The following is an 18,627-nucleotide window of genomic DNA, read 5'->3' on the forward strand; positions in this document are numbered from 1 at the left end:
TAACGACATAAATTTCTAAAACAATTTTTCATTTTTAAAACATCTCACCTCTCATAAGTAATTTCAAAACTCATATGTATCAACTATTATCACAGTAAAAACACATCCCAGAATCTCAAATACATAATACATCATGCTCCATCAGTGTGTACAGATCATGTCGACGCCTTCCCGCGATCCTCACTAGTAACTAAAACACATATTACACAACATGGTATGACCCCCCTGGTCAAATACATAAATGCTTAGTGAGTTCCCAAAAATACCACATATATCACATAAGCCACTCGAGGCTATAACTCGGTATGACCCCCCTGGTCAATGTGTCTCAGCGGGACCCTCCAGTCCCGTAGCTCATTGGACCCTCCAGTCCGGTCTAGCTCGTTGGACCCTCCAGTCTGGTCTGATCGAGGACCCGTTGGCCTCATGAGTCGTTGAATCCTCATGTTCGGTCTATAAAACACATAGCATATATATAACACAATGCACATAAATCTCAGACATACACATACACATAAGACCCTCCGGTCTGCACATAGGTACCACTCTAGACTCACCTCGAGTAACTCGGATAAATCTCAAATCTCGAATACTGATCTAGCCTCCGCCTAATCACATAAAAATTTTCATCTAATTAACAACGGCTCTCAAAGGCTAGATTAAACCCCCTTATAATTCCTTAGAAGGGTAAAAGACCATTTTACCCCTTCAAGACCCAAAAGCCCAAATGTTGACCAAACCCTAAAAGTCAACTAAAGTCAACTCAGTCAACGGTCCAACTTTGACCAGACTCGTCGAGTGCTCTCTTGGGACTCGGTGAGTTCATGCACATCTTCTGAATCCTTCTAAGGCCTCACTCAACTCGTCGAGTGAACCTTTCACTCGACGGGTTGCTACTGATCACGAATCGCGGGGCAACCCGACTCGACTCGTCGAGTTCTCTCATGGACTCGGCGAGTTTCCTCCATGTCAACTCCCGAATGACCTTCTGAGGTCAGATCTATTTCTCTAACTCATAGATCTGACCTTTAAACAATCAATAGTCACGTAAAGGTCCAAATTTTATGCTCAAGCAACACTCATATGGCTTTATTTGATGATTTAGCTCTTAATATGACAACCAAGGTCCAAAACCGAAAAGAGACTGCATAAAGTTGGATGATTGGGACTCTCTAGACCTCTCAAGGTCCAGATCTAAGGTCTATTTCTCATTGGGATTTCTCATGCTTCTTATTCCAAGTCAGGAAAGGGTAAAGAAACAATTGACTCAATAGACCTAACAATAAAGAAGAAAAGGGCTGAATTGCTACCTCGAAGTGAAGCCTCCTTGCTTGAAAGTCTCAGAACAACAACCTCCTTTGGTCCTTCTTGCTGGATCACTTCTCCTCCTTAGCAAAATCACAACAAAATGGCTCAAGACGGCTCTCTCTCTCTTTCTCTCTCTCTCTCTCTCACACACACACACTTCACAAGCTCAAATGTGCTAGGGTTCTTTTCTCTGGAAGGGTGGCTGCAAATGAAGGCCATAAGGACCCTTAAATAGGGCACAGGCCCAAGTATTTAGGGTTTCTGTCAACAACACGGACTCGGCGAGTCCATTCACTGATTCATCAAGTATAGTCATTAATCCGAGTCATCATCCACGATCCTACTCGACGAGTTAGGGCATCAACTCGTCGAGTAACTCCTCATATCTCTAAATAAATAATGAAATAACCATACCTGGGAATCCGGATGTTACACTATACATCATCCCTGCATGTAGATCAATATGTATAATGACTTACAAACACTGATAAATCTTGTCTATAGGTTCATAATAACGATAATGAACTTAAACATAAGTTATACTTAAAGTAGGGTAAGCATAACTTACTTACAAGAGGGTTAGCGAGGAACCAAGATCTATGTGAGTAAAACTTCATAGCCGAAAGCGTTTCCTCTCGACGCTTTCCGGCGCTCAGGGACTCGCTACTAACATCTAGCAGGTGTTAGGAAAAGGCTTAGAGGGTTTGGGGAGGTTTGATAGAGAATAGGTTAGCATGGTGTGAGAAATGAAGTGATTTGCACCTCTATTTATAGGCTAGGATTTGTGTAAATGCTAGGCGTTCCCTAGCTGAATGTCAGGCGTTCGGTAGCCAAGTGTCACCATCTGGTGGCAAGGCGTGGGGAGGATGCAGTGGCTCAGACCGCACCACGTGTCACTTGCTGGTTACTTCAAAAACTAATTATCTTGTAAAATCCGTAACTTTCACATTCAAGATCCGTTATTGACGTTCTTGATATCCACGCATAGGTATCGATGGGATCTACAACTTTCGTCTGGACTCCGTCGGCTAATTTTGAATTTATTTTTAAAGTTATATTTTAACAGACTTAGATAGTTAAAGTTTGTTAAAAATTCATAACTTTGTCATTCGACGTCCGATTTCAACTGTCTTTATATTGTTGAGCTCCTATTAATGAGATCTTCAATTATCATTTAGGTTTGTGTCGGCTAAAAATCTGTCGATCTAAAATAATTTCCAGGTTGTGCACACTATGGTAAATCTTAGAAAAATCATAACTTACTCAAACTAATTCAGATTTGGAAGTTCTTTTTATGTATGTTCTTGGTTTAAGATATACTACAAGTTTTGTTTAGCTTTCTAAGGCTAAAAAGTAGCTTATCAAAAATTCACTTTTGACGATATTCGGTGTCGTACCGGTTTTGTCGCAAAACTTCGACGGGTCATAACTTCTTCGTTATAAGTCGGATATCAATGTTCTTTATATGTGCGGAATCCTTGTGACATATATACTATACTTTGGTTAAGCTTATCTATTTTAAATAATCTTCTATCAAAAAGTCATTTTTCACACTTATAGGCTCTAATTTGACCCGCCTGAATCTATGGGCGTTACAAATATCTCCCCCTGAGGATGATTACTTCTCATAATCATCAACAAAACAGGGCTTGAATAATGATTCCATACGTTATCTTTTCATCCTAGGTAATAACCGTAAGTATTATGTCCTTTCGAATGAGTATCTAACTCGTAGACTTCTTAACTGCTGGTGGTGCTCAATCTTGCACCCGCTCTTCCTACTATGTTGGACTTTCAATCGTAACCTTCGAGTTACAAACTTGAACATTATTAGAGACTCCTGCTCTTTCTGAAAAATATAATTAACTTAAGAGAAGTTCTTTACTTCGATTACCATAACAGACCAACGGGTCATGTCCTGATAACCTCTTATCGTATGATGCAATGCTCAGAATCAGGTGTTTTAGAGCCAAATTCCAAAATGGAATATATCTTCCTTCATGTTCTAATGTGATACAATCACATTCTAGCATGTAGCACTTCTGGGTACAAGTTTCTTACTTAAACAACAATCGTGATACTTCTATTGATCGCTTCGATTATCTTTCACTTCAATCTTCTGGCTGATGTTACATCGAAATTGGTTCTTCGAACCATGAAACATACTTATTTTAGTTGGACTCGATTTGATATGACCACTAGGGTCGAAATAACAATCATCTTCTGAGTCATTACCGAAACGATAGTAACAACAGACATGAACATAACAAAATAAATTACTAGTGCCTTGGTAACCTCGTAACTGTCTCTGATCCATGTGCAAGTCCTGTGCTTCCGGTAGTATAGGCCTCAACTAGTTATTATCACAACAACAATTTTGACATATATAGATGTGTCCAAAGAATCATAAAATTTTCCCTAGGTTCTATTAGGACTTCTTCCATGCGTATCTTCAATTATCAATTCTGCTTCAACTCGGTTGGTGGACAAAATGCCAGATGATGGGATAACTTCATGGATTACACCAAGAATATTTCTTTCTGCAAATCGCAAATGTACTTCTCCCATACTAGACATATTATATATTAGACGCATTCTAAAGGAAATATACCTCTCTTACGCTATCATTCGATAAATATCATTCACTATCATCAGCTTTCTTATTTCCTCTATTTTCTTAGTCTAGTACGAGTCCTTATCATGACGTCCCATACACCATAATAATTGTTTAAGAAATTTAAGATAGATAAGGTTTAGACGCGTAATCCTCCTTATTTCTCCGAAAAGTTACATGTCACTTCGAATACCGTAATTAAGCATTTAGAAATCTGAACACATAAAATTTCTAGATCCGGTCGGCAGTAGACCATAGATCTGATCAAAAAATAACATCCTAAAGCATATAAGGCACCTTATAGCATAAATCATTTAGCACATAAAAGAAATTTAGGAATCTTTCCTAAAATAAGCTAGTGCTCATGTCTATTCAGGCATACTTCCTAAATATAGCAATCACTCATCTCATAATCATTGCTTATCATTCTAAGTTTAACTCTAGAAATTTCCTACAAATTCCTAGTTCATTTAAACCGTTTCTCTGATACCAACTGTGAAGCCCCCAAATTCACGGTCATTTTAAAATTTTTATTTATGCTTATTTAAAAATCAAAGTATCCATTTTAAAGAATAATATTGCTGAATTTGTTCCCATGAAACATGATAAAGACATTATCAAAGCATTTCCAAAGAAATGTATTTTATTTATATTAAATTATTAGGATGTCATCGTCATTACAGAAACATAAGCATAAACATAACTTACATTCATTTATACTATTTATTTTACATCTCCTTTAATCTCTTACTGAAATGTATCTTCGTATCGGCACCGGCGATACAAATAAACTGAGTGGGTCAGGTTGGGAAACCTGGTGAGTACATAGGGTTTTCAGCCCACAATAATATAATTATTATGTTTAATCATCAAACAATTAACCCAACTTCCCATCCCCATCATCTTCTTTATTATTAAGGATCAACACTAAGAATCTTCTATTCTCCATTCATTCATTCCTAAAGATTCTCCTAAGGAATAGGCATGAAGTCCATCTCTGCTAGAGTTTACCTAACAGGCACTAAGTCCATAGCTATTGATGTTATCTATCAGGCACCAACTTCATAGCTGCCAATATTCATCTATAGGGCACCAAATCCATAGCTTCCAATGCTCATTTGTAAGGAACTGCTATGCTAAAAATAAATCGATCTAAATTCGATTTCCGGGTTGTGCACTGTTATGCTAAATCTTAGAAAAATTATAACTTCCTCAAATGAAGTCAAATTTGGACGTCCTTTTTATGTATGTTCCCAGTTTAACATATGCTATGACTTTTGTTTAGGTTGCTATGTGTAAAAGTAGCTTATCAAAAAATCACTTTTTACAATACGCGGCGTCATGCCAGTTTTGTCGCAAAACTTCGACAGGTCATAACTTCTTCGTTATATTTCAGATTTTAGCATTGTTTATATGTACAGAATTCTTGTGACATATACTATACTTTTTGGAGATTATTTATTCTAAATAATCTTCTATCAAAAAGTCATTTTTATCGCTCATTGTCTCTAAATTGACTAGCCCGGATTTGCAGGCGTTACGCTACTAGAGGTGCTATGGCATGATTTTCAGAAGTTTGCAGCCAAGAGGAAGCCTAAGGAAATTTTGAGTCCAAGATTATGGGCTCTAATGCTACAAAAACTATACTTAGAGAAACATAAAGCCATCCTACTCACTTTGGACATCGTAGAGGTGTACTTCTCTTTTACACCATTAAGACTTATAGGCTACCGAATCAGTACACTTTTGGACCTATTAGACGTCTACATGAACATGTGTTTTCCATTGTTCCATCCAACTCCACACATCTCAAATATCATCTTGAGATCTTGGTTGTGTTCGACGCAACACAACCTGCCCCGATCTCGGATGAGACCTCCTCTGATGAGAACAAATCCTCCACCTCTGGAGGACGCATCAAACAGATTTCCAAGTGTAAGGCATCTCCTTCTAAAGTCCGAACCAAAAAGAGAACCAAAGCTGGTGAATCCTCCCAATAGGATTCACAAATTGACATTCAATCTCACTCATGATCTCAACCTACCCCACCCAACCACTGTTCTGAAGTACCCTTTGGAGCTTCAAAATCACTTGCATACATACTCAAGGATTCTGTTCATACCCTACCCCCATCTTCTAAAAAAAATATGGTGCATGTATTGAAAAAAGTCCCATGAAGCCCCCTTGGACACACTCACGAGTCATTTCAGGAATCCCTCTCATTTCTGTACAAGCACAATCAGGGGGCCCCTGCCTCTGATTCCAAGATTTTCGAAGTTGGAGTAGTCCCTCTTACTTCAAAAGCCACAACTGGTCTGATAGTTGCTCCAAATAAAGGACGATCGGGTGTTTTTCAAAACCATTGTTAAGATTTTCTTGAAAGGGTTCATACAAGACATATAGATCTCACCAGAGAACAAGTTGAATACATGCTCATATATATGCGTTATCGAGCTCTTCGAAGTCATCTTCCTTTCACCTTCCTTTCAAATGAAGAAACAGATAATGAGCTTCAACAATTCATCAACTCTTTTCATAAGACTCCGAGTACCAAGGATCTGATTCCTTACAACACTAAAGATGATCAACCAGCGTTTTCAAGTGCAGAAGATCCTAAACCAGATACGAAAGATGATCTTTCTGATGAGATCATGTTTGCAGATGATAACACTTCAGTTGGTGTTGTTCTGATCCCCGCTGCTTCCAATCTTCTGCAGAATCCCTCTTCCTCAAAACCATAGTAGGATTCGGTCTCTCCTCCTCCTCATCCTCGGAATCTGAAGAAGAAGAAAATCTTGAAAGAAACAAGCACTCCCCTCCTCCTCCTGAAGATACCTTGAAACGTGATCAAGATAACAAAGCTCAAGATACTCCAATTGATGATTCCAAGCCTTCAGAGCCAAATGACGATGAAAATGAAGATGATAAAAAATCTAAAAGTTCCTCCACGGACATAGGATCCTCTGATGAGAACGTTGCAGATCCTTTTGCCCTGTTGGAACTCTGAGATAACATTTCCTTAGCCTACTTCAAACTCGATAAACTTGATCTGAAAGTAGAAGGCCTTGATACAGAATTTGATCAGAAAGCTAAAAATCTTAACTCCAAGCTCGAGATCATCCTAAAATCTCTTTCCAAGATCTAAGTTGTTTCTCCCTCGGAACATGACCGAGAGAATATGCTATACTTGCTCAATTCACTTCGTCTCGAGCACACTATCGAAAGATTTTAGCAAAAGTACAATGAGAGTATCGAACATCACATCTCCACCACCACTATCATGCTTAAAATCCATGACGATATGATTAATGTTACCAATAAACTCATCATGCAGACTCATGTTAGTCATGAGAAACAAATTCAATGACTTGAGAAAGAGATCTGTGAAAAAGATGCCATGAACACAGTCATGAAAGAGGTTCTCAATCAGTTCATTCGTTTAACCTAGAATATTGTGGATGTTCCGAACCACAAATTTGATAAGATGCTTGTCATTCTTGATGAAACCTTTTCCCACCTCAAATCTCAAGCTACTACAACCGAGGCATATGACGCACTCACCTAGCAACTTAATACAAGTATTCAACGAGTTTTTGAAAGATTGGAGGAAATCTAGTCTGAGTTTGTACTTGCATCGGAGGTAAGGCCTTCCCATGCAATAGGAGAGAAACAAGAACGATACAATGGAAACCACCTCGTACTATGTGCTTCGAGATGAATCTACTGGTGAGGAAGTTGTGGAAACGGAAGGTATGGAAACTAAAGAAGTTGAATATGATAATGAAGATCTGGTTGAGAATGTGATCTTAGGACTTCAAGCCATCAGGGAACAACCTGTCAAATTCCTTTTGGAAGCAGAGAAGATAGAATGGTCCTCGGTTTCTTGGCCTTCATCTTTAGTAGAAGTGTTCAAACTGAACCAAGACATGGCAAAGCTCAAAACCAACCTGACAATTGATGCTTTATGAGTCACTCGGTCCATGCTTCCTCCAATTCCTGCTTCGAGGATCACTCAAAATAATGAAGGTTCTCCCACCTGGAAACCTAATGAAATCCATGAAGAGCCTCTTAATAGTCCTCCATCCGAACTATACATCAAAGAATCTACTCATCAAATCATCTCCTCCATTTTTGACAAAGCTGCCAAATTCAAAGACAAACGAAAAAAGATAGACACAAGTTCGGAAAACCCTATGAAGTCGTTTACAAAGTCTGAAGGCTGTTCCATGGAAAAAATTGATCAAGTATTGGAAGAAAGCATTCAGATTCAAGCTCTGAAACACAACCTAAATCCAATGTTGGGCATTTCTCCTTACTTTCAAGAAAGAATCATTTGTTGGGTTTTATGTACTATAACACTCCTATGGTGCACATGCAACCCTAATGCTTTGGATCTAAGTTTTCTCTAGTTATACATGCAACAAAAATTATCCAAAGCATGAAACCTATCTAGCATACAAATTTGGTACATCAATCATAAAATTAGTTAGAAGAATACCTCTTATTGGTAGCTTGTAGTTGTTGTCCTTTCAAGAGCTTAGCACCTCAAGTGTGATGCCTCAAACAAGTCACAAACACATCTTGGATATGTCTAATAACTATAACTACAAGTACGACTTCAAAATCCAACTAGCAATCGTAGCTCTCAAAAGCCGTTGTCGAACTCTGACATAGTCAACGACGCATCCATTAGATAAGGGATCATATATTCCTCCATTGTAACATCCCAACTCTCAGGTATTATATTTATATATTTGTTTTTGGGACTTAATGAGTGACTTGACGAATTGTGTTGCCGAATCATCGAGTAGGGTTGGTTTGGTTACGTGGGTTTAATGACCAACTCGACAAGTCAAAGAGCCGACTCGCCGAGTTAGTGCTGTGTGATGAAACCCTAAATCCATGGATTTGTGTCCTATTTAAAGGGCCTTAAGCCCTCATTTCCACTCAGCAGCCACCTTACATCCGTGAGAGAAACCCTAATCTTGCACTTGATCTAGAGAGTGAGAAAGAAGCTAATCTTGTGATTATTTGTGCACTTTTGAAGGAGAAGTGGAGAGCATTAAAGCTTGGATCAAGAGGGGGCTTTGGATCTAGAGGTTCATCAGGGTTTTGCTTCAGCTGGAGGTAAAAAGATGCTAACTTGATCATACTTATGAGATCTCGGTTTAGGGAGTTTCTAGGATTTTGTCTCATCCTTCTTGTGGCATTGAGTCCCTTAAGCATGATTTGAGGTTGAAACCTCATATCTGGATTGTGGGAGGTCTTGTGAGTCCAAAGACCCAAACTTTATTGAGCTAGAGACAAGATCTTGTGCACCTAACCCATGTTGGAGCTTGTATTGGCACTATGGAGAAAATATGCCATGCATGTATGTAAAGATCGAAGTTTTACGTGACATTCGAGCCTTAGGAGACTAAACCTAGAGTTTGGAGTGGTGGATATGCCTTGAAAAGTCTGAATGAGAATACAAACTAAATGGAGGCTCTGAGGCCCAAAAACCTCAAGAGGTGTGTATGGAGATGAAGGTGCCTTGGATGTAGTGAAGGACTATGACTGCGAGATCTTATATCACCCCATCAAGGCTAATGTGGTAGCTGATGCCTTGAGCCGCAGAGCAGAGAGTGCTCCAATTCGAGATGTGTGTATGAAGATGACGGTGATGACTCCTATCCTAGATACCATCCGAGAGGCTCAGGTGGAGGCTATGAGGCCCAAGAACCTCAAGAGGGAGCGAGTGATCGGACAGGTTTCCGAGTTTGAGACAGATAGTCGTGGGCTTATGACTTTCCGAGGGCAGATTTGGGTGCCCTATACAGGTGGAGCTCGATGTATACTGATGGAGGAGGCACACAAATTGAGATTCTTGATCCATCCAGGAGCCACTAAGATGTATTTGGATCTAAAGGGAAATTACTAGTCGTCCTGTATGAAGAGGGATGTGGCATGGGTAGTTAAGTGGTGCTTGACCTGTCGCCAGTTGAGGCAGAGCACTAGTGTCCACATGGCCCGTTACAACCTCTAGAGATTCCCCAGTGCAAGTGGGAGCAGATTTCCATGGATTTTATCACCAAATTTTCAAGGACCGCGTGAGGTGTCGACTCGATATGAGTGATTGTGGACCGGTTGACGAAGAGTGCTCACTTCCTTACTATCAGTGAGAGCTCTTCCACAGAGAAGTTGGCTGAGATATATGTGAGAGAGGTGGTCGCTCGGAATGGAGTGCCAACATCGATAGTGTTAGATCGGGAAGTGCGATTTACTTCCAGGTTCTGGAAGAAGTTCCATGAGGAGTTGGGAACCTGATTGCATTTCAGCACCGCATACCACCCACATACAGACGGGCAGAATGAGTGGATTATTCAAACGCTCGAAGATATGCTAAGTGCCTGTGTCATGGACTTCGGAGGAAGTTGGACACTTATTTGCCCTTGGCTGAGTTTTCTTACAACGACATCTACCATTCCAGTATTGGCATGCCTCCCTTGGAGCTATTATATGGGAGGAGGTGTCGGACTCCCATCTATTAGGGAGATGTTGGGTAGCGAGTGATGGGTGGCATTGAGATAGTGCTGAAGACGACCGAGCTTATTTAGCAGGTTAGACAAAGGTTACTATCAACACAAAGTCGCGAGAAGAGTTACGCAGATTGACAACGATCTGAGCTTGAGTTCCAGGTTGGAGATTTTGTCCTCCTAAAGGTATCCCCGTGGAAAGGTATGACCCGATTCACGAAGCGGGGAAAGTTGGGTCCCCGATACATTGGTCCTTTAAGAGTGATCACCAGAGTGGGTAAGGTAGCTTACCGGCTGGAGCTACCTGCCGAGTTAAGTCAGATTCATAACACCTTCCACGTGTCTCAGTTGAGGAAGTGTGTAACCAATGAGAAGGCGGTGGTACCATTAGAGGACATTCAGGTGGATGCGAGCCTAAATTATATTGAGAGGCTGATAGCGATCTTGGATTGGAAAATGAAGGTTCTGAGGAACAAAGACGCGCCCCTAGTTCAGGTCCAGTAGCAACATCGGAAGGGATCTGAGTGGACTTTCGCCATCAGACTGGGGATGGTATGTTGTACTCAAATGCAGCTGACTAGCCAACTCCTGATGAAACCTCCTCCAAAACCTGGTGGTGAAACGAACATCCCAGTCTAAAACCACCAAAATGGGCACCCCATGCCGAACTACCAGTTCTCGAACGTAGATTTCAGCTAAATTTCCAGTAAATGTACTCTCAGGCTCGGTATGAAATGCACACTCTTTGTCAATCTATCAACAATGAACCAGATAGAATCAACACCATGTGTCATCCTTGGCAATTTTGTGATGAAATCCATGGTTATCTCTTCGCTCTTTGATATGGGCATATTTAGTTATAAAATTCATGCATTATCTTAATAATTTATGTTGTTTTTGTCTCAAATAATGAACAAAAGGTGCTTAATTACTTTAAAACTTCATTTTCAACAACAGAGACATGCTCGGACGCAAGAGGAAGCGGATTTAACAATTGGAAGCTTGGAAATTGGATATTGAAGAAAGAAGATAAAATGGAAGAAGAACTCGGTGATTTTATCATCCAACTCGACGAGTTGCTATGAAGATTCACGACAAGATAATGTTTTGTCGTACATGCGGTTTAAGTAAAAAACTCGGCGAGTTGGGTCCCTCCAACTTGACGTGTTGAAGTTGTTTTTAGAATCTATTTATAGATCGTTTTCATTTGAAACCCTAACGTTTGTTGGATACTTTTAGTGGCTTTTGGAGACCACAGACATTCTCAAGAAGCTTTGGAACTTAGAATCCGACTAGTGGCTAGTTTTGAAGAGATCAAAGGCAATTAACCATTACTTTTCTCTTAATCCTTTGTGTGAACCTTGTTTATAACATTATATTTCGAGTTTATGTGTTTATTTGCTAAAGTTATTGGCTAAAACTCCATACTTTCCTTTACATTAGATGATCTTATGAATATGGTTTGATTAGTGGCTTTGGATTATATTGATTTGGTTATTTATCTTGTTAAGCTTGTTAAAAGATCCTTATGTGTTAATGATAGTTATTTTCTGTTAATGACTAAGTATATTGAGTTGTATGAACATCTTCTTGATTACTTGAATCTTATCGTGTTATGAAAACAAGATTGTATGCCAATTGTTGTGAACATAACATAGGGTTATCTAGAGAATAAATAAGTTAATATGTGAGCATGTGTGCTGACCAACCACATTCGAGTTAATTGAACCAACCAATTTGATTAGCTATTATTACAAGTCTTACTTGATTCGAATTGAACACTAGTAAATTCTTTGATTTAATCACTTGATCACTGCTTGAATTGATTTATTTGCTAAAGGATTAGTAATAGTGAACATGAGCCTAATCATATTAGAAATCGCTAATTAATTATATATCAATCTATTTTACTTGCCACGAAATCAACCATAGGAATAAGTGAATTGAATCTAAACGGAAGTCTCTTTAATCTTATTGAATCTAGTTGTCTTTTACTTCTGCTTATTTGTTAACTGTTCTTTGCTAAGTGCTTAGTAATTGCTTAAGTTACTAGTCTTACAAACTAAAAAAAACCATTCTTAGTAATTGTTTTATTTAGATAGATTAGTAATATTTTAATTGTTTACCGTTCCCTGAGTTCGATATCCTACTTGCCTACACTAAACTGCTAATCGATAGGTACATTGCTTTCCGTGTGTTTGTTTTTTGATTAAGTTAGTTAGGATTAAAACTAGCATATTCCACACGTATCAAGCTTTTGGCGCCGTTGCTGGGGAGCGGTTCTAAATAGTTAAATTTATTTGCTAGTGTTATCGATCCTTTGTGTTAGATTTATCTCACATAAAGTTACAAGTTATACTATTTAAGTTTTTGTTTTTAAAATTTTCATGTTTGTGAGTTGAACTCGACTTGTTGAGTCGTGTTTCCAGTTTCATTTTTTTCATCGTTTTTGTTCGTTTTACGCGTGATTTTTTTTTGTTTTAGGAAGTTTATGACTCGGAGCTCTAGCTCTACAGTAGTACGGCCTGTGGAAGATCCGAAATCAATTCTTCACAAAAAGAAGAACAAAGCAATTGGGGAATCAAGCGGTAAAGAGAAAATTCAAGGCAAAAAGGTGGTAGATTACGAGCCCAAAGCACCTGAATTTGAAGAAGAAAGTGACACCGAGCTAAAAGAAGAGATGGAAAACATTGCGGGTATAATCATGGAGGAGTACAAGAAGAATATGCGAGATTATATCGGACAAGGTCTTGTTCAACCCGCCATTCCAGCAACCGCAAACTTTGAATTGAAGGGGCAGATTCTCACTCAACGAAAGGAGATCCCATTTGATAGGAAGGATCACAAAGATGCCTATAAGCACATTAACGAGGTCAACGATATAGTCGACTACTTCAACATCCCCAACGTACCATATGATACTTTCCTACTACAGATGCTACCAGTTACATTCAACGGAATCGTAAAAGATTGGTTGAACGTACTATCTCCAGGATCAATTACAACATGGGCCAAGATGCGCGAAGAGTTCATTCAACAGTTCTGTCCTCCCTTGAAGGTCTCAAAATTAAAGAAAGCAATCACAAAATCCGAACAACAAGGAGGAGAGTCACTATATGAAGCATGGGAGAGGTACAAAGGGTTGTTGAGAAACTGTCCATAAAATGACCTTAATGTTCAACAAGAGGTCTCCATCTTCTATGATGAAGTGAATATTACAACCAGGGAGCTCCTTTAATCCCAAGGACCACTCACGAAGAAGGCAACATCTGACATCAAAAGTTTGATTAAAGAATTCTCTAAACACTCAAGAGAATATGATAACCCAAGAAACAACTCAACTCGAGGGGCGGTCAACTCAGTTTCAGATGAAATGGCGGCAATGATGGCTAAGTTAGGTAACATAGATCGTAGGACGACAAAGTTGAACCAATTCATCCATGCCACCCGAGTCGGTTGTGATAATTGTAGCGTGCCTCACCTTACCAAGGATTTTGACTTGGACGAGAACGGAAACCAAAAAGCTCAAGTGTGTTATTCAAGCGGGGATAGGTTTAATGAACAATGAAATAGATGTAGTGATACGAGAACAACAAGCAATGATGAAGGAGAAGTAAGCATTGATGAGGAATCAGCAACCCACAATCCTTAACATCGAAAAGCAACTAGGGAAGTTGGCACAACAATTCAACGAGCGTTCACCGGGCAGATTTCCAAGCAACACCGAGAAAAACCCGAGAGGAGAACATATCAATATAGTGACGACTAGGAGAGGTAAAGTAGTCTCTCCTCTGACCCCAATCCCGAATGAAGATCCAAAAGTGGAGCTGGAAGTAGAGAAAGAAAGGAAAGAATCACAAACAGACGACACAACTCGACAAGTTCTAGAAAAGAACTCGACGAGTTTTCCATCTGATGAGAAAAATAACCCTCCAATTAAGCCATATCAACCACCATTTCCATTCCCAGACCGAGCAAGAGAAGATAAACATAATGAAGACAATAAAAAGTTCCTGGAGCACATCAAGGCTTTTCAATTTAACATTCCATTTATAGAGGCGGTTGCACAAATGCCCAAGTATGCTAAAGTCTTAAAAGACCTTCTTACAAATTGAAAGAAGATAGAAGAGGCTTCTAAAGTGGTCTGAAATGAGAATTGCTTAGCCACGATGTTAAATAAATTGCCAAAGAAGATGGGTGACCCGGGTAGTTTGACTTTGTCATATTCATTTGGGAATTTGGCTACAAGCTGTGCATTGGCTGACTCAGGGGCTAGTATAAAACTTATGCCTGATTCCTTCTTCAAGAAGTTGAACCTTCCAGAGTTGAGACCAATTCACATGGTGATTCATCTAGCAAACAAGACGGTGACATTTCCGTGGGGAATTTGCAAGGATCTCTTGGCAAAAGTAGATAAGTTTAGGCTTCCAGCCGATTTCGTAGTGTTAGGTATGGAAGAAGACCACCAAGTGCCCATTATACTTGGAAGACCTTTCTTAAACACCGTTTGGGCCATAGTGGACATAAGAGAGTCAAAACTTACCCCTCAAGTAGGAGATGATTCAGTTACATTTGGAGTTGATCGAGCCATGAAGCATTCAAGGTTTAGTGACGAAACGGCCTTTTGGTGGACATTTTGGAACAACTAATGGAAAAAGAATTTCCAGAGTGGAAAGAAGACAAGATGAGTAAATCCACCTTATTCTTAAGATATGAGTTTGATGTTGAAAGATACCTAAAGCAGATAGAGAGGCTACTTGAAGAAAGCGAATACGAAGAATTAACAAGTCATGCTGAAAACTCAACTCGGCGAGTTGATGAGCACAACTTGACAAGTTGGGATGAAAAAACGCAATCTAAAGGGTTAACTGGCCACAACTCGGTGAGTTCCATTAATACACTCGACGTGTTTAGTGTTCATAGTACCAAATTAGAGAACAAAACTTTGCCGGAACACTTGGAATATGCTTTCCTGGAAGAGGGTGACCAAAACCCTATGATTATAGCTTCTGACCTCACACCATCAGAAAAAGAAGAACTCGTTAAGGTTTTGAAGAAAAGGAAGAATGCCATCGCCTAGAAGATTACATACTTAAAAGGAATCAACCCTTCTTATTGCTTGCATAATATTAACCATGAAGAAGGCATGAAACCATTAGTGCAACATCAAAGGCGGTTAAACCCAAACATGCAAGAACTAGTCAAGATTTTAGATGTGGGGATAATATAATCAATTTTTGATAGCTAATGGGTTAGTCCAGTTCAAGAAGTGCCAAAGAAAGGAGGGATGACAGTCGTGACAAACAAGAAGAACGAAGTCATACCTACACGAACGGTAACCGGTTAGCGAGTGTTCATCGATTATCTCAAGCTAAACGATGCCATTTGCAAAGACCACTTCCCTCTTCCCTTTATTGATCAAATGCTTGAGCGACTTTCTGATCATTGCTATTATTGTTTTAGAGATGGATTTTCAGGTTCTTTTTAGTTCCGATTGACCCTAAGGATCAAGAGAAGACGAATTTCACTTGTCCAAGTGGAACATTTGCATATTGACGCATGTCTTTTGGGTTATGAAATGCGTCGGCGACTTTTCAACGATGCATGACGATGATATTCCACGACATGGTGGAGAAGTTTATGGAAGTGTTTATGGATGAATTTTCTGAATTTGGCTCTTCTTTTAATGATTGTCTTACTAACATTGATTTGATGCTTGCTAGGTGTGAAAAACCAATTTAGTCTTAAATTGGGAAAAGTGTCATTTCTTGGTGAGCGAAGGCATTTTTTAGGCCATAAAGTGTCCAAATCGGGGATTAAGGTGGATCGAGCAAAGATTGGCAGTATTGCTAAATTACCCCCATCAATCAATGTGAAGGGCGTTAGGAGTCTTTTAGGTCACGCGAGTGTTTACCACCGTTTTAATAAAGATTTTTCAAAAACCATTAGAACTTTGACGCAACTACTTTTAAAAGATGCACCTTTTAATTTTTGTAAAGAATTCTTAGAAGATTTTGAGATTTTGAAAGAAAAATTGATTAATGCTCTGATCATTAACACCCATAATTTGAACTTCCCTTTGAGATAACGTGTGATGCAAGTGACTATGCCTTAGGAGCTATGCTTGGTCAATGGGTTGACAAGCACTTCCAACCTATCTATTATGCCAGCAAGACCATAAATGTAGCCCAAGAAAATTACACCACTACTGAAAAAGAATTATTAGTTGTGGTTTATGCCTTGGACAAGTTTCGTCCTTACCTTATATTGTCTAAAACACTTATTTTGACTGAACATTCTGCTATCAAGTGTTTGTTTGCCAAGCAGGATGCGAAGCCAAGATCGATCCGATGGGTGCTTTTACTTCAAAATTTTGATATTGAGATCAAAGAATTTCAAGGGATGGAGAACGCAGCAGCTTGTAACACTCATGTTTCTAGCCTAGGCATTTATATTGACTTGATAGTCTAGGTTAACCTTTGTAACTCATTTTGAAGAAATGAAAAGGAATTATGTGAATATTATGTGAATTATGTGTTTTATGCTTAATTATTAGGGCTTAATTAATTAAAAATAAAAACAAGCGTCAAAATTAAAGTGTGAGATAAGCCCGATATCTTTACATAAAGTTGTAGTGGTCAAAACAAGGATTTCGGGGATATAAAGAATACCAAAATCCGAGTTATAACGAAGAAGTTATGACCTGTCGAAGTTTCGCGACAAAACCGGCACGGTGCTGAATGTCGTAAAAAGTGAGTTTTCGATAAACTCCTTTTTAGCCTTAGTAATCTAAACGAAATCCATAGTATTCGTTAAACCGAGAAGTTCGATAAAGAGAACACCCAAATCTGACTTCGTATGAGGAAGTTATGGTTTTTCGAAGTTTCAGCTTAGCAGTAGACAGCTAAAAAACTCGAATTTTAGATCGAGCGATTTTTAGCCGACACAACCTAAACGAGAATTGAAGGTCTCTTCATTAGGAGCACAACGGTAAAAAGTCTGACGAAAACGGACGTCGGATGAAGAAGTTATGAATTTTTAACGGATTTCCAGTCCCGGTCTGTTAACAATAATAATATAAAAGTTAAAGTCAAAATTAGCCAACGAAGTCTAAATGGAAGTTGTAGATCGTAACTTTAGCTACGCGTGCATATAAAGAACGTCAAAAACGGAGCTTGTATGCGAAAGTTATGGATTTTAGAAGTTTTGGCGCGAAAATCGAGAAATTTCGCATAGTCACACTTTGCCACGTCACCCTCGCTTAGAATGTGACACGTGTCCTGCTGAGTCACCAGGCTGCTGAGTCATCAGGCTGCTGAGTCACCGAAGCTGCTGAGTTATGCGAAGCCACGTGTCCCCTTCTGATTCGACCGAGGAGGAGGCCCAATCTAAAGCAGCCAGCTCTCCGTCCGAGCCTCGCATAGCCTAGCTCTGAACCTCGCAGGTGCACCAGTAGACTCCGGTCCACTTAGAAGTTGCCACCGAGCCCTCGCAGGTGCGAGCCATGTGCGAGCCATGCGAGCCTTCGCCTGCGAACCTTCTCAGCCGTTGGATCAGAAGCTTCTCAGCCGTCCGATCAGAAGCTTCACCCTATAAATAGAAGGCTGCGAGCCTTCTCGGATATTTTTAAGAAATTGCCACTTTTAACCCCTAAACCCATATTTTCTTCATCTTAACATCCCGCAAAGCCCTGGTATCGATTGTAAAGCCCGGAATACTCCACGAAGTGCCCGAGAAGCCCGGAAAATTTATCTTTTCGGTTTCGAAGGATGACTTTTACAAAGCCCGGTTTCTCAATAAAGCTCCCGGTTTTATTAGAAACGATCGTTTTAGGAAACGAATTGCTGTCCGATTATCATCAAATCAAGTGAGTGTATAGTCACTTTCATTTTACACATAGATATGAAGTATTTACCTTATAATACGTGCTATGTGTAAATATATTAATTGTTTATTCGAGGTGATTGTTGTGTTGATGTTTTATACAAGTTTTAAACTGTATAAGTATTTTTATCTACAAATATGTTGGGTAGAACATGGGTAGATACTGATGTGTGATAAAATAAAATTGATGAGAGGCCTCGATGTGTTTTGAGATCAAGTCATCTAGCGGAGTTTGGATGACGACCACGGACTTTCTAGACAGTCCAGTGGGAAACATTAGCAGGTCCGCAACCTGTAGGTGTTAAT

The 18,627-nt window shown here is 39.4% G+C and overlaps 1 protein-coding gene and 1 non-coding gene across 2 annotated transcripts; one reads left to right on the forward strand and one right to left on the reverse strand.

Annotated features, from left to right (window-relative positions):
* Positions 1 to 13,501: 13,501 nt before the first annotated feature.
* LOC145060643 (small nucleolar RNA R71) lies at positions 13,502 to 13,608 on the reverse strand. The gene has a single exon (XR_013686859.1). It is a non-coding gene; the product is annotated as a small nucleolar RNA R71 (small nucleolar RNA).
* Positions 13,609 to 14,606: 998 nt separating this feature from the next.
* LOC145060270 (uncharacterized) lies at positions 14,607 to 15,086 on the forward strand. The gene has a single exon (XM_079007965.1). The coding sequence runs from the start codon at positions 14,607 to 14,609 to the stop codon at positions 15,084 to 15,086; it is 480 nt and encodes a 159-aa protein (XP_078864091.1).
* Positions 15,087 to 18,627: the final 3,541 nt, after the last annotated feature.

Source organism: Lactuca serriola, chromosome 6, assembly GCF_051521515.1.
Source record: "Lactuca serriola cultivar US96UC23 chromosome 6, Lser_US96UC23_V15, whole genome shotgun sequence".
Lineage (NCBI taxonomy): Eukaryota > Viridiplantae > Streptophyta > Magnoliopsida > Asterales > Asteraceae > Lactuca > Lactuca serriola.